The 15,989-nt window shown below is 39.6% G+C and overlaps 1 protein-coding gene across 3 annotated transcripts in view; it reads right to left on the reverse strand.

Moving 5' to 3' along the window:
• The window catches only part of LOC110166493 (corticotropin-releasing factor receptor 2), a 250,282-nt gene that overhangs the window by 24,024 nt on the left and 210,269 nt on the right, over positions 1-15,989 (reverse strand). For all 3 annotated transcript variants that reach the window (XM_055151708.1, XM_055151707.1, XM_020931738.2), the window contains exons 8-9: positions 14,794-14,866; positions 12,022-12,107 (exon numbers count right to left, since the gene is read on the reverse strand). In XM_055151708.1, coding sequence (XP_055007683.1) covers positions 12,022-12,107; positions 14,794-14,866 — 159 coding nt within the window. The remainder of the gene's footprint in view (positions 1-12,021; positions 12,108-14,793; positions 14,867-15,989) is intronic.

Raw genomic sequence — 15,989 nt, forward strand, 5'->3', positions numbered from 1 at the left:
AAGGGCTGGACTCCCAACATCTCTGACAGACCCAAAACAAAGTGAAATGGGTAAGAGCCTGAACTGCTAAAACGTCTCTGAGTCGAGTCAAATATGGCCAGAAGTGGATAGTTACACTTACTCTACTCTACTAAAGAAATTGGGCCTCATTCATGAATGAACAAATCTGTGCTTAAGGCCTTCTTACCAACATTTGGCATTCACAAAACTTTTTCTTAACAAAACTTACAGTATTTTTTTGGACTATAAGAGATAATGAAGAAGAAAAAACATATAAAAGTTGCACTTTTTGAAGGAAATGTATTTTATAAAATCAGAGACCAGGAACCAACATTTTATCTTGAAAGTCAAGTTCTAGTAATAACACTAGAACAGAGAACAACAGACTGTTAATGTCACATATGAACAGTTCTTCAGATAATTATAACACAAACAACAGAACAGAACAAGTTTACCAAACTCTCCATCTCACTCCAAATCACTAAATCCATTCAATTCTTCATCCTCGGTGTCACTTCTGAGCAACTCCACGACCTCCGGAGGTAAACAGAGCGCCGCTTCCTCTTCTGTGTCGCTGTCATCAGACTCGGCATCAGTTCCAGTTAGAATTATTCCGGCCTTTCTGAATCCTGACAGGATGGTTTCTGTGTCACTGAAGTCCAGGCTTTGTCCATCCATCCAATGACTTCCAGGAAAGTTGCATGGTGCATCCCCCGGTTCCTGTGAAGCTGTGTTCTCCATCCCCACTTCCCGCCAGCCCCTCTCAAGTTTCTTGCTCACTCCAAACTTTCTTTCTGCTGCCCGACTAACATTTTTGGCTGCATATTTTGCTACTTGCAGCAGGACACATGTGGGAGACATGGGCAGTAGAGTGAAGTGACTGGTACAGGAGTAATAGGAGCAGCAGATACTGACACACAAGACTAGAGCGTCTCACAGCTGTCAGTGTGAAAACTGTAATAAATAAGTCACACCGGAGTATAAGTCACAGGAAACACCCAAATCATAAAAAAGTGCAACTTATAGTCTGAAAAATAAATAAATAAATAAATAAAATGTCCTTCTGGAAGAACAGTCCTTCAAGTCAGGAGCACTTGTAAGAACAAAAATTCGACTGTTTTAGAAAATTATTACTCTGATAATGCAACAAAAAATTTAAACTCCTCCATGATTTGAAGTTATATATTTTCGTAAATGATTTCCTATAAACATACGACTCTGTGATCCAATAACATTTATGATGCATTTCTTAGAGCATGTGTCTATTGAGTCTAATAGACTTTCTCCAGGCTGCAGTGAGCCTCAATCTGTCCCAGCCCCAGTGCCTCCATATGGGCCTCTGTCACAGCCCTGCGCCTGCTCACCACGCACCACCATCAACCCCCTGACCCCCGACCCCCCATCACCCTCCATCACCCCCCTGACCACCCATCACCCTCCTGATGAAGCCCATTGTACTTTTCATCAGTGGTGTAGTACAAAATTCTGGGCCCTGAGTACAAATGATCTTGGTGGGCTTGATTTACATTTATTTGAAAAGTGCATATTTCACATAGATAGAGCAGCGTACTTTTACTCTCACTTGAGAAATTATTGAAGTAAAAGTACTATTACTTGGTTGACAATATTTGTTGATTTGAACATCTGTGGTTCTTCAGATAGGTTTTAGTTTTTCTCGGGTTTGTGGTTTTTCCTTTGTTAACACAGATGATCAGATACTTGTATCGGTTTTAGGAGCTGATACAGAAAAATGAGCTGGATTAAACATCGGCGTCCTCATATGGGTTCAGCTGATATCCAGTTTGAACTTTTAATTGGAGCAATAAGACTATTTACTGATGATAGCTGGACCAGAGAGCCTCGTAAAGTTTCTCTAAAATTTGTTCTGTAGTTACTAAAGAGATAAACAACAGCTATGTGATACATTTGGATCTGTTTTGTCTTATTTTATTTTTGTTTTAAGGTAATAAAAGCAGTTTTCGATGTCTTTTCTGATATCAGTTGATATCAAGTATCGGTAGACACAAAGCTATAGTATCAGAATCGGTATCAGAACTGAAAAAGCTGGATCGTTTCAACCCCATTTGAAAATAGACAACTTTGTGTGTTATTTCATGTTTTGTTTGTCCAATTACCTTTACTTCAGATGTTCTGTCCACACATTTAGGGCCCGATCTTGCCCCTGATCTTAGCACGAGCGCAGGTGTAGGGGGTGGAGTTCTAAACAGGAGGTGTGCTGTGCCTGAATATCAGGTGGGGTGGAGCAGACTGAGGGCAGGTGTGGTGTGTTCAGGGAATTACCAGATATCGTAAAAATAAACATTAAACTAGTCCAGTGAAAAACAACGTGCAACATGCTCAAGGCTTCTTTCATTTTTAAATATATTAGGATGATAAATGCTTAACATTCATAACATGTTTGTGTGCTGTGCGGGAGTTGTCCGGATGCCCCCCCGCAGCACAGCACAAAAGCTGAAAAGATCTGTACAAAAGCTGCTCATTCACATGAGGCTGTTTACAGTGATGTCCTAAAGTGTGTTTTCTTACCCTGTTCGCAGTCCTAATGCTCCGATGTTGATTTCCTCACATTCGAGGCCGGACTCTGTGCGCGTATTTACTCACATCTTGGGGCTGTGACAGTGCAGCAGATGCACGTCTCATACGTGCTGCACTCTTGGCAACAGTGGTCAGTAGAGCCTTGTACAGCGGCTCAAGAAATGAATAAAGAACATGAGCACTGTTCTGTACAGACCTGCACATCCTGCTCTCTGCTCATGGCACATATGAGTCACTTGTGCGGGGCAAATGCAGGTCGTGCAGTCCCCCTCCTCGTATGTTCATGGTCTGTGTGCAAAGCGGTAACATCAGAAACATTTATATGATAATAAACGTATTCCATAATCCACAAGACTTCCACCTGTGTGGGACAAAATGCAGTGGACCAGAGAGACGAGAACATAAGCGGTCAGCAGTAGCAGAGGTGAACACTCGTACCTCAGGTGAGAGGCGAGGGAGTGGACTGTGGGACAGGCGGGAGCAGGTGCGAGAAAACAGAGGGTCTGCTGGGGGATGAGGAGTGCACGAGATAGACACTGGTCTGCTGCATAATGGGAGGAAAATAAATGCAGAGAAAACTATAAAAGGTTGAAGTGTGCGGAGTGTTCGACCAGTTCTGTCACAGACCATACACAAAATTCTATATTCCTGGTGCCTCTGCTGGTGTGTACTGCATCGAGAGGCTCTGGAGCTGTGTTACTGTCACATTTATAACTTTTCCCCACACTCCTCTTTGCTGCCTGATCATGAGGCAGAGATTGTAGACATTACCCACACTGGCTGTGCTTTTAAATGTCACAGCGGTCATAGACTGGTTCAGATGTTATCACCATATATGCACTTGTACCGTCCCACTCCAGCCTCCAGCAGCAAAGTACACCCTGACCTGAACATGCCCCCCCCCCCGCTTGTGCTAGTGCTAAGATTGGGGGCAAGATTGGGCCCTTACTCTGTACGTAGTACTTACTTAAGTTGTAGTTATCCCAAATCCTTTTGTTTACTTTTACTTGTGTAAAGTCATTGCACTACGACTGCACTACCTCTATCCGGACCACTAATATCTACAAGAAAAACTGTTAAATCTTTAGTACACACTCTCACTTTCTTCTTCAGGTTCTACAACTTACAGAGACCAGAGTAGAGTTTTACCATCTTGGTAATTCTAAGAGCAACTGAATGTTAACAGTGCACTTCCTGATTCTTGGCAAGATAAAAATCTTTATAATTAGATGTAGACTGTTCATAGTATTCTCATTTCTACCGTTAAAGCTGCTCATACAATACTAGTATATGTGTACTGTGGTTAAAAAAAGAAAAAAAAAGAAAAGAATACTCCATAGAAAAGAGACGCGGTCACTTTAAGGGCACAATAATCAGAGTTGGGATTGAACCACTAACCTTTAAGTTAGTAGACGCTCTTACCACTGTGCCACCGCTGCCCCAAGGACAAAGGAAAATGAATGAAAATTTCAAATTCTGATCAAAATCTTTAGTAATAATGGTAGTAGTTCAATCTTCCCCGTGGATATAATAAAAATGAGTAGTCAGTGCTTCAGTTCAATGTTGGACAAAACTAACTGAGAGACTTAAACTCATAATGAAACTCATGTCATTATGATCTATGATGTTAATTCACAGACAAGGTGGTTATTAAGGCCCAATGGCTCAATTTAGAAACATTAAAATGAAAATTGGTGTGAGCAGTGCATGGAAGATTGATTTTATTCTTGTTACTAAGGGAGTGGGATGTTTAATTGGAGAGAGCTTAATGCAATTACCACCAGGACCTGGTACTTTGTTTCACGTCTTATTGGAAAGGCCGTACCCATTTTTTTCCCATGTGTTTGAGCAAAATTTATCTGCTCCCAATCCATACTCCATATATTCTATAAGCAGCTCAAAATCAGGTTAAAATAAATCCATCTTCAAGGCACTCTTTATATCAAGAAAGCTCTCACTCATTCACACTCACATTCATACACCAGTGTACACAGACACTGGGCTAAGCGTCTTGCCCAAAGACACAACAAGTACATATTATGAACTTATTTTTTGGTTTTCGTTATTATATTCTATAAGTCACATTTCTTTTTCATGGTTTGGGTGTTTCCTGTGACTTATACTCCAGTGCGACTTATGTGTTAAAATTTTCAGGCTAACAGCCAGTTTTCTGTGCATGTCTCCTGCAGAAACAGCTGCTGTCCTGCTGCAAGTAGTGAAATATTCAGCCAAAACAGTAATCTGGCAGCAGAAAGAAAGTTTGGAGTGAGCGAGAAACTTGTGGAAGTGAAGAACACAGCTTCACGGCAACCGGGAGAATGCACCATGCAACTTTCCTGGACTTTCCTGGAAAGCCTGGACTTCAGTGACACCGAAACCATCCTGTCGGGATTCAGAAAGGCCGGAATAATTCTAACTGGAACTGATGCTGAGTCTGACGACAGCTACACAGAAGAGGAAGCGGTGCTCAGAAGTGACACAGATGAAGATCTGAATGGATTTAGTGATTTGGAGTGAGATTTTGGAGTGAGATGGAGAGTTTGGTAAACTTGTTCTGTTCTGTTGTTTATGTTATAGTTTATCTGAAGAACTGTTCATATGTGACATTAACAGTCTGTTGTTTTCTGTTCTATTGTTATTACTACAACTTGACTTTAAAGATGAAATGTCAGTTTCTGGTCTCTGATTTTATAAAATTCTAGGGCAAAAATAAAAAAAATATTAATCGCATTAATCACATGAGTTCACATGTTATACTCAAAACCAATTAATGAATTAAAAAGTAGAGTATAGCGCACTTTTATTGGAAATGTAAATGAAAGAGCTGTACTTTTGTTGTGCAAACAGCATTTCTTTCAGAGGGGAACCTCAGAGCCTTCAAGGTATTCTGAAGGCTCAAGAAAAAATATTGAATGAATTTTTGTCCTACTAATATATTTTTTTCAATATTTTTTATTCAGTGAGTGATAAACACTACACTAGTAATAATTTCTAGATCATTGTTATAAACTTGGACTGATATTTCTTGGGAAACAAAGAGTTAATATAATGGAATGGAAATGGTCCAATCACATTTTTTCTTCCAGTGGTATCTGGGTAAATCAGTGACTCCAGCACTGAACTAAACAAACACCTGCAGGGGCTTCAGTGGCTGGAATGAAGTTTGAGATTGACAGTTGTTTTAGCCAATCATATTTCAGTGAGTTATGGGCGGGATCATATCTCGAAATCTTCCAGATCTTCATGAATACCCTGTAACAGCATTATGTAAGCCAGACCGCAGCGACGAAAACCACACTGGACACTTCTATTTGAACGGAGAGGAATGAGAAAGAACTTTGAACCAGAACCCACGGAAGCTCAGAGCTTCTTAGTGCGACTTATACTCCAGAGCAATTTATAGTCTGAAAAATACAGTACACAAAATTTAACCTGTGAAAAGTGCTGCTTCTTGAAGGTGCATTGTGTAACTTCTCTGGTGGAGGGTCTGTCACATGTTTTTCTCCATGGAGATGTTAGTGCTTTGTCTGGAATGTTTCACAGTACGGCATTAAACATTTTCTAGAGACCAAACCAGAAGTTACAGGTCAGATCTGTGGAGAGGCAAAGTAGTCCCAGTCAGAATGTCTGTTTTTCTAGGTGTTTTTGAGCTATAAAACCACCTGTAATTGAAGAAATGTAAAGTAGAGCTGTTTAATGTCACACTGTGGAACATTCTAGGCAGAGCAATGACACATCCACAGAAACAAGCAGGTGACAGAGCCTAAAATAATTACATAATGAACCTTTAAAGTGCTTGACAGAGTAGAATATTGATTGAAAGTTTGATGGTAGGAGACATAAACGTAAAATGGTATCACTCCTATTCTAATTTGCGTGTTTGAATTGTAGACTAATGATAATTACAGGCCCACGGCTCAACCTGAAAACACCAGATGATAATTGATGTGAGCCGTGCGTGCAGGGCTGATTTGATTCTTATTACCATGTGGCTGTGATGTTTCCACTTGTTCTTTGAGGAGATATTTGTATAAAATTAAAGTACAATTTAAATGTAATGATGCATACACAAGCCTATCATTTGGTCTCTTCAGCTGAGTGAAGGACTAAATGAAAGATTTTACAAATGAGAAACGCATTCTGTATGTTATGTTTCCTCAGCACACACACACACACCTGGAGTTGTGTTTTTTTGTATCATTCACACATGTTTAACACACAAATTCTGCCCCTTCAGGTTGAGCTCTTCTCGCAAACTGAAAACTTAACAAAATGTAAAAGGTGCTGTTAACTTAAAAACTACCACAACCAAGGTGGAACAGAGCACTTTAAGGTTTAGAGATGAAGACAGACTAATAATAAAGGATTACTGAAACAAGTGTGAATGAAACAAAACACAACTCCAGGTCTGTTTTTGAGGAGGGAGCATCTTTTGTGCAATATCGGACCTTTTAATGCTAATTATTCATATCATGGCCTCGCCTTTAGACTGAGTTTCCCTGGGACAAACTGATCTCTACAACTGGTTCTCAGTATAGTGGCAGTTTCATGAGTATACATGCATATACATGCACAGCAGTATCCAGGTTATAGCAGTATTTGGGATTCTGTGTATACATGCACGCTGAGAAACCAGAATAGTCATATCCCTGTGCACATGATCAAATGGAGTATCCTGGTTTCTTGACATAATCTTACAAATGCACAAGTGCCAAAATTATATATTTAATAAACCAGGAAAAATACAAACAAATATGAGTTCCTTTAGTGTAAGAAGCTTGGAAGGTTCCTCACCAGTGGTAAGGAGCTATGAAGCATTCCACAATCCACTGCACAGATCAAACCCAACACTTCCAAACACTATTGTACAAGTTCTACACTGCAGCAGATTCTTCATACAAATGTTCTGCATAAATAAACTCAATTTTACAACTTATAAACCATAACCACTATAGAACCACATCAGCCCGTATGATAATATAATGTGTAGCAAAAATTCAGTTTGTCAAAGGACAAAAGATTATTTGGTTGAAACCAAATAAATTAAATTGACAAATTGATTTTCTGCTTTTGCTATGGATTCTACTTGGACAACTGAAAAATTGTACACACATCTTGAGAACAATATAATGTGTTACTGCAGCTTTGCACACATTTGTTTACATTTTACAAAATGAAATTGAAAACCAAATTTCTCATTTGCATAAACTATAAGTGTTGAAAAAAAACAAAAAAAAAACAAAAACTAAACAGCTCTCTCGTGTCCTAATGTGGTTCAGCTTCTGTCGGAGTAAAGGACACGACTTAGTGGAATATGAATGTTCTCTCTGTGAACAGAGGATGTGCTGCTGATGCTGAGTCTGTTCTGGGTGTGTATCGTGTTGGAGATTATTCATGTTTAATGTTTCAAAGATCATAAGTGTGCAGGTCGTACAAGTGCAGATTATAAGTTTATAAGTAAGGTTAAGCACAGCTCTTTATATTCGGGATACTGTGTATACATGTCACAGTATCCTGGTTACTATCAGAATATACCAGCTACAGTATCCCGGTTTCTCATAATCAGGTACCGGTACATTGTCTACATACACCATGATGAAACCAGGATACTGCTGTGCATGTCAACACTCTACATGGCTCTCACTCATTCATCCAGGTGAACATGGACTCTACAGCAGGCTGTGTATTTCCAATTAACAGAAAAACAATCATGAAACACCCATAAAGTACAATTTAATCATACATTATAAAAGTGAGTGGAGTCACACCTTGAGACTTGTATCCTCTGACTCTTAACACTGCGTGAGTTCTTTTATTGCTCTGCTTTATTTGTTTTCATATTGTTATTGGTTTTCTCTTATTATAAACCATTATACTGGTTTTATTGTTTTATATTTATTTGATTTTTTGCTCTACATTGTTGTTGTCAATGTCCAGCACTTCAGAAATCTTGTTTATAACATGTATAATACAAATAAACTGGAAAGTTTGAATTGGAACAAATACAAATGTTCATGTTATTGTATAAATTGACTGTTAAATAGTCACATACTAAAATCATTTACAGCAACTACAAATACTATTTATTGAGACTTCGCTGCTGATATCATTAAAATTCACTGTGGGTGTGATGTTAACTGCAGGCCCGGCTCTGTCTGAAGCTCTGTTAGACTTTAATCTAATCTTTATTTTAGCACAATCTAACCAGAAAGAGCAGCGTTAGTTGGATGAGCTGATTTGTGCTGTGAAACAATCTCTCACACGTAAAATTACAGTCACAACAAACTAACAAGCAAGAGCCAACAGTCACACTCTCCTTTTTGTAGAAAATCAAACTCCTAACCAGGACTGTGAACGCTCGTTTGTTTGGTTGGTTTTATTTAAAATCCCCATTAGATGAAAAACAATAGCTATTCTTCCTGGGGTCTGTGTCAGCCTATAAATGCATTTTATTGTATTTATTTTGTTCATACAGAAAACAGACAGAATGTACATACACCACATTCACACCAACAATGAAACCAACAACAGACACCACAAAAATAACTAAAACATACAAATAATCATGATAATCAAAAAATTCTAAATAATTCTGTTGGGATCAGAGATGCACAACTCAATTATTCAGTTATGAATAAATCCACAAGGCTGCTGCCAAAGCACATAAAATCACAACCATTCCAACATAGCTACTCCCGAGTGAAAATGAAGAGTCTAATCATTTTATGGAAACTAAGCGTCCTCCTCCCTGAGATGAGAAACTGTGGGAGTGAATTCCACCGTTTCTCTAGAGCGCACTGTCCTCTGAGTTTGATTGAGCGACAGGCCGGTAACAGAAAGCGCCTCTCGCCTGATTGTTTTTTGCAGTACTGATGCACATCACTGAAAATGGTCAATTTACTGTACAGGATTTCTGTTGTTGTTGTGACTATCAGGTTTCTAATGAATTTAATCAAACAGTACTTGATCCTTCCTCTTCCATGCTCCAGGCAAACTGCTTTATCTCACTGAAGTTGTTCTGAACAGACAGTTTAGGACGAGCCGTGCTGCTTTATCCTGTGCTACCGGTAATTTGTTTAACCCTCACACTCTCCTCGGGGTCACATAGACCCAAAGAAACATTTTTTTTCCTTCCCGCTCTCTTGGGGCAGGTCAATCAGACCCAAAAATTTATTGTCTCGCGTGAGAGTTAAATTTGTCTCTGTTGTATTTGACCAAACAATTGAAGAGTAGTCCAGGTGTGACAGGACTATAGATTCCATTAATATTTACCTTATTCGATTTGGTAAACATTTCCAGCACTACTTAAGGGGACAGTTTGGGATTTTGGACATAGGACCTCATTTCCTAGTGAGCCAGAGTGTTGGAGACGTGTGAAGACACTTCTTAAAAAATATTCCATCCAGTCTTTGTATTTGCAGAGGTCGCTGGTGCTAGGCTAGTGCATGTCAATGATCATAGTGTCAGGTTTGTCACGAAGAAGTTTTAACAGATTTAATCATTCCAAAAGGCTCAAAAAACACAGTAGCTTCCACATAACAGAGAGACAATCTGACAAATGAGGAAGGGAAGACACAGATTAAAAGGGAGCTAATAGGACACAGGTAAAGCACATTAGGGCGGGGCAGTAATCAAAGGCGGGAACACAAGAGGACGGAAATAAATCTGCAACAGAAATAGGGTAAGTGATTTCAAAATAAAAGGGAAACAAACAGGACATGACACATAGTTATCCTGCCATAAAACACCAGAAGCAAATCTATTATTACACCAGACTGTTGATGTAAATGTCTGTGTTGACAGAATAATGTTTGAAATAAAACTAACCTTCAACATCGCATGAATCGTCGCATGTTGAGGGACTATTTTCTAATGTATCACTCCGCCAAGCTTTCCATCGGGAAGTACGACTCACTGCTGCTGCTCACACATAAATCCTTCAAATGTAAGGTTGGTTTTACTTCAGAAATTATTCTATCAACACAGACACTCACATGGACAGTCTGGTGTAATAACAGATTTTCTTTGGGTGTTTTGTGGAGTGGGTAAAACTGTTTTTAGTGGCAGGCTAACTATGGCCATTGACATGCACTAGCCTAGCACCAGAAATACAAGGACTGGATGGAATATTTCAAAAAGTGTCTCCATACGTCTCCAACACTCTGGCTCACCAGGAAATGAGGCCCTATGTCCAAAATTCCGGACTGTCCCTTTAACAACAGCCAATATATTCTTTACATGATGTTCCAGGTCAGCGGTCTCAGTTACTTGTTCTATAGAACTGCATTCTACATCCAAATTTAGAATAGGGGAGTTTTTAAAAGATGATTTGATTCTAAGACCATGCCATGTCTTTTCAGCATTAATGGTGAGGAGAAAATTCAGTTTGTCGACTGGACAAAAGTTAGTTTGATTGAAGATGTTTCGCAGCTCATCCAAGCTGCTTCTTCAGTTCTGGTCAGACGCTGGTGGACACTTCCTTATATCTGCAGGGAGGAACGAACTACACTGAAACTAACACACCTACTTGTTTACAGTTTCTGTTTGTTAGTTCGGCCTATTGACCTGTACAGGGTGTGGAGTCTAATTAACAGAACAATTCATGGCCATAATGGAGCTTCCACACCTCTGGACCTGACCTGGCTACACCTGTTGTTCTCTTGTTTGTTTTGATTTAGGTTTGAGGATGGAGTTGTAAATAGGAGATACATGGTGTCTGAGGCCTCCATTTCTGTTTAGAGAAGGATTCTTTTTCTTAACAAAAATGGCTCCTTTCACTCCCCTCTCAAACCAATTCTTTTCTCTGGCTAAAATCTGTACCTCGCTGTCCTCAAGTGAGTGGCCCGTGGCTTTTAGATGGAGATGTACAGCAGACTGACCAACAAACAGAAACTGTAAACAAGTAGGTGTGTTAGTTTCAGTGTAGTTAACTCCTCCCTGCAGATATAAGGAAGTGTCCACCAGCGTCTGACCAGAACTGAAGAAGCAGCTTGGATGAGCTGCGAAACGTCTTCAACCAAACTAACTTTTGTCCAGTCGACAAACTGAATTTTCTCCTCACCGTGGATTCGACCTGGACGACTGAGGGATTCTTCACACATCTTTTCAGCATTAACCACAGGCTCCTGAAAATATTTTGTTCAAATCCATTTTGTACTTTTTCCACACACAATCTTAAACCTTTCTGGCAGTGTTTGCTAATGTGGGCACTGTGTCACCATGGTAACTGCTGAACAACCCATCATAAACATACAGGCAGAACACCCCAGATTGATGTCAGTGCAAAGGAGCTTGTCAGAAAAATCACAATTAGATATTTTTCTAAGTCATTCAGGCCTACACACTACAAACACTATGTAGAGTATTTGAATTCCTGTAGATATAAACATTACTACTACTACTACTTCACCTTCTTATTAAAATACGCCTCTATCTTGTTATTTTCCACTGTGTACTCCCACTCACCTGTACTGTATGGTTTCTGACGTAGTAGACGCTCTCAGCTTGGTCATCAGGATCCTCACGATGTTAAATAAAAACACAAAGTTTATCTGGAGAAGAAAGGACACGCAGAGAAAAAGGAGATGAAGAGGACTTGAAAGGACGATAATTGGCATTTAAGGTGTGAAGAATACTCGAGATGAGACAAACTTTACTCATTATGAAAAGAGTGAGAGGAGGAGAGGGCACGGACCCCGCAGCGCCATTAGCACTACTCCTCCGCTCACGCACGGAGCTGACCTCTGAGGTTCACCCCCGCAACTCTGGAGGCTGCACATTTTGTTACGTAAAGGGTCCGTCACCTGTTTGTTTAAGTACAATGCACCTTTAAAGATTTAATAAAAAAACAAATAACATAATTCCAGAAATGATTTTGGCGAAAGAGTAAATTTGCATGGACCAAATTGGCGTAATCGCTCATTAGTGGTCCATGTTGGAAAAGGCTTTTAAATGAACTCATCCTTTGTGGCAGGACTAACCTCGCTCTGAGCATTTTAATGTCCAGCCCCTCAGACCCCTGCCTTTAGGTTGAAAATACTTCTGGATGGCAGCAGAAACTTCATGAAACAGATGAGTGCCTTTTTGAAACCATTTCCACCAACACGATAAAAATCTGAAGAGAAATCCATTTTGCATAATATCCCTCTTAATGACTTGTGGCTCAGTATATGCACCAGGAGCAGCTGTGCACTGGCGGAACCTAACAAACTAAAAGTAGTTAAGTACTGTACCTAAATGTGCACTGTGTAACTTTTTGGTGGAGGGTCCGTCACCCGCTTGTGTCTATGGATCTGTCATTTCTTTGCCTGGAATCTTCCACAGTGTGACATTAAACAGCTCTACCTTCAGTGTTGGGAGTAACTTGTTATAAAAGTAATGATTTACTGTATTACATTGGTTTTTGCAGTAACGCAGTAATGTTCGGCATTAAAGGGAAAAAATATAAATTTTACTCAGTACAAATGTCAGTAATGCGCGTTACAAAAACCTGAAGTGGTGGGTTTTTTGTTTTTCTTCATACAAATTTGCTAAAGTCACTACGATATCAGCAGAGGTGAAACGCCATCGTTACGGTTCCGAATGTCAGGACAGGCCCGGAGGTGCACCCGCATAGACTGTTGGTTAACCACGGGCGAAAGGACCGGCGCAGAGCTCCATGATCAAGCTTTGAGGACACTCTGCTCCACGGGCTAAGGATTCTCTCAGGGCTGGTCCTAGATTCCATGTCCTAGCCAAAGATAAATCCTGGTTTAGTCCTGGTTTAGTCCTGGTTTAGTCCTGGTTCAGTCCTGGTTCAGTTCTGGTTCAGTTCTGGTTCAGTTCTGGTTTAGTCCTAGTTCAGTCCATATATGGCGCAAAAGTTCGGCATCTTTGCAGTTATTTTGGTGAGAGCAACTTAATGCAGTAGTCGTGTAATGCCTTACATTTTAAATACAGTAATAATGTAATATAATGAATTACTTTGAAATGACAGTAACAAGTCATAAATAATGCATTAAAGTTTTGAAGTCACTTGCCCAACAGTGTCTACCTTACATTGATTCAATTACAGGTGGTTTTAGAGCTCAAAAATACCCAGAAAAACAAGCATTCTGACTGTGAGCAGGGTCATCTCTCCACAGATCTGACCTGTAACTTGGTCTGGTTTGATCTCCATGCAGATACAAAGGTTTAATACCGTACTGTGAAGCATTCCAGACAAAGCAATAACATCTCCACGAAGAAAAGCATTTGACAGACCAGACCGGTTTGCACATTTAAGTATCATTACTTTACTTAAGTACATTTTAGAGTGGATACTTTTTTATTAATACTGCCTGAGATCCAGAATTCACACTTACTCAATACTTTACGAAAATGTGAGTCTGGTCCCCAGTGAGCTAGTCAGGAATCAGAATACACTAGATGGTTTGCAAGAACCTCGGAAGTGCGAGTTCGGGCACCAGCCAATCAGAGAAGAGCCGTATATTTAGTGTGTTGACAATGATTTCTGAGATTGAGGATTTAAAGCCGGAAAAAAGAGAATGTTTGGTGAATTTCATCAAGGGGAAAGATGTTATTGTCCTTCTTCCTACGGGATTTGGGAAAAGCTGAATATACCAGTTAGCCCCATTAGTGGTGCGTTACATACGTCATGACCAAATAGCAGCGATTGGTAAATTTTTAAAAAGTACCCGCCTACCGTCGAGCAAATTAATTCTAATGCTGTGAGGTCAGATAATTTCCACGAAGTGAAACCAGTTGATGAATCAGAATAGCAGTGAATCTCGTGTTGTCAGACGCCTGTGATTGACAGCTGGATTATGATCCATCAATATCAGAAAAAATAAAGGAAAAAAAAAATATCATGACTGCAGATTTTTGCTGAATCAATGAACGAAGCACTAAACTGATTTAATTGTAAATGATATGTGACCAATGAGAGAGAGAAAAGAATAGATATCATTCTGGATTTGTCAGGCGACTTTTTTCAGTAGAACTCCAGAAGAATTATTTAAGACACCTTTCTCGAGACGTTAATGCTTTAAAGTTTGTCAGACACAACGCAGTCCTTGAGGTGACGGAGATTGAGTTTGAAAGTTATTGAGAGATCACAATAGCTCCTTTTTGAAAGTGGAACTCGTCACAGTTCATTAGAATCTGTGTCATGTCCTACTTTTGGCCCAGAAAAGGCAGAGAGAGTCCAGTGGAGACTTGTCTATATGTATATGTACATGGTGCGATCACACTACTCACCAAAAGTACGAGAATCACAGGTCCCTGGTAAATATAGTCCATGTATTTGCCGGGTTCTTTGCCAAACCAACACCTAAGAGAGACACAGACTTTAATACACACACACTCCAGGTTGTATGAAAATAGTAAAAACTCACACTAAGCATATTGTGTGAAGATGGTTTCACTCGGTACATTTACGTCACAAAAAAACACTTGAATTAGATAAACCAAACATTAGATCAGCTCTTTGTTACATGTGTACAAAGACAAACAATTGTTCATTTGTTTATTTGTCTTTGCCACATTAGTTTGCTTCTTTTTGCATAATTCACTTTGTTAAAACCTACTCATTGTGAACAATAAACTGGAAATCAGAATGCATCAGGAGAAACAGTTTACATGACGTTTCAATTATCCGGTAACTCCAGAAATCAGGTCATGATCAAACTCTTGGCGTGCACATAAACATACCACTGTCAGCGTCAACTGTCCCTGCATTTTGGATTGATTTGTTTGCTTTGATGGCATAAGTCAGGGTCATTAAACTAAGGCCCACGGGTTGACTCTGCCCCTTTGACCGACTCCCCCACCACTTGAACTGGCCCCATGACGCAATCCTCAAAAGTTGTCATGGCCTATATATATATTTTTTTTAATTATTATTTTTGGCAAATAATAACACATCTGCATCCTGTATTTTGTTGGCTTTTTTCAATTAAAACTCAGTTAATTAAAAGATCAAACAGTGACAGTAGAGTATGAAAAGTTGACAGAGTGCAGAGTTTTTAAAGAACACTGGATGACCAATTTTTTTTTTTTCTTGGTCAGTGTAAGGACCGTGTGGTTTGTCTGAAATAAAGTGCGGTGGTTTTCAAAGAATATGAAATGATCATTTACAGCTTTTATCCAAAGTGAAACCGTTTTGATCTTTTAATACACCTGAACAAGTGTTTTTATTTCCTCTCGTTTAGATTTCTGTAATGCACTTTTTTCTGGCTTTAGCCCCGAGCACTTTCTCGCTTACAGTTGGTCCAAAACTCTGCCGTGCAAATTTAACTGGAAGCAAAAAACACTCCCCCAATTTTAGCGTCTTTGCAGTGGCTTCCAGTTCGTTTTAGAATTGATTTTAAGATTTTATTGTTTGCTTTTAAAGCTTTGAATGTTCTGGCCCCATCAGGAGGTCTCAGGTCCAGCTCCAGCTCGTGAGGCCTAAG

Source organism: Boleophthalmus pectinirostris, unplaced genomic scaffold (assembly GCF_026225935.1).
Source record: "Boleophthalmus pectinirostris isolate CB_2022bp ecotype Guang Dong unplaced genomic scaffold, ASM2622593v1 HiC_scaffold_16, whole genome shotgun sequence".
In the NCBI taxonomy this organism is placed as follows: domain Eukaryota; kingdom Metazoa; phylum Chordata; class Actinopteri; order Gobiiformes; family Gobiidae; genus Boleophthalmus; species Boleophthalmus pectinirostris.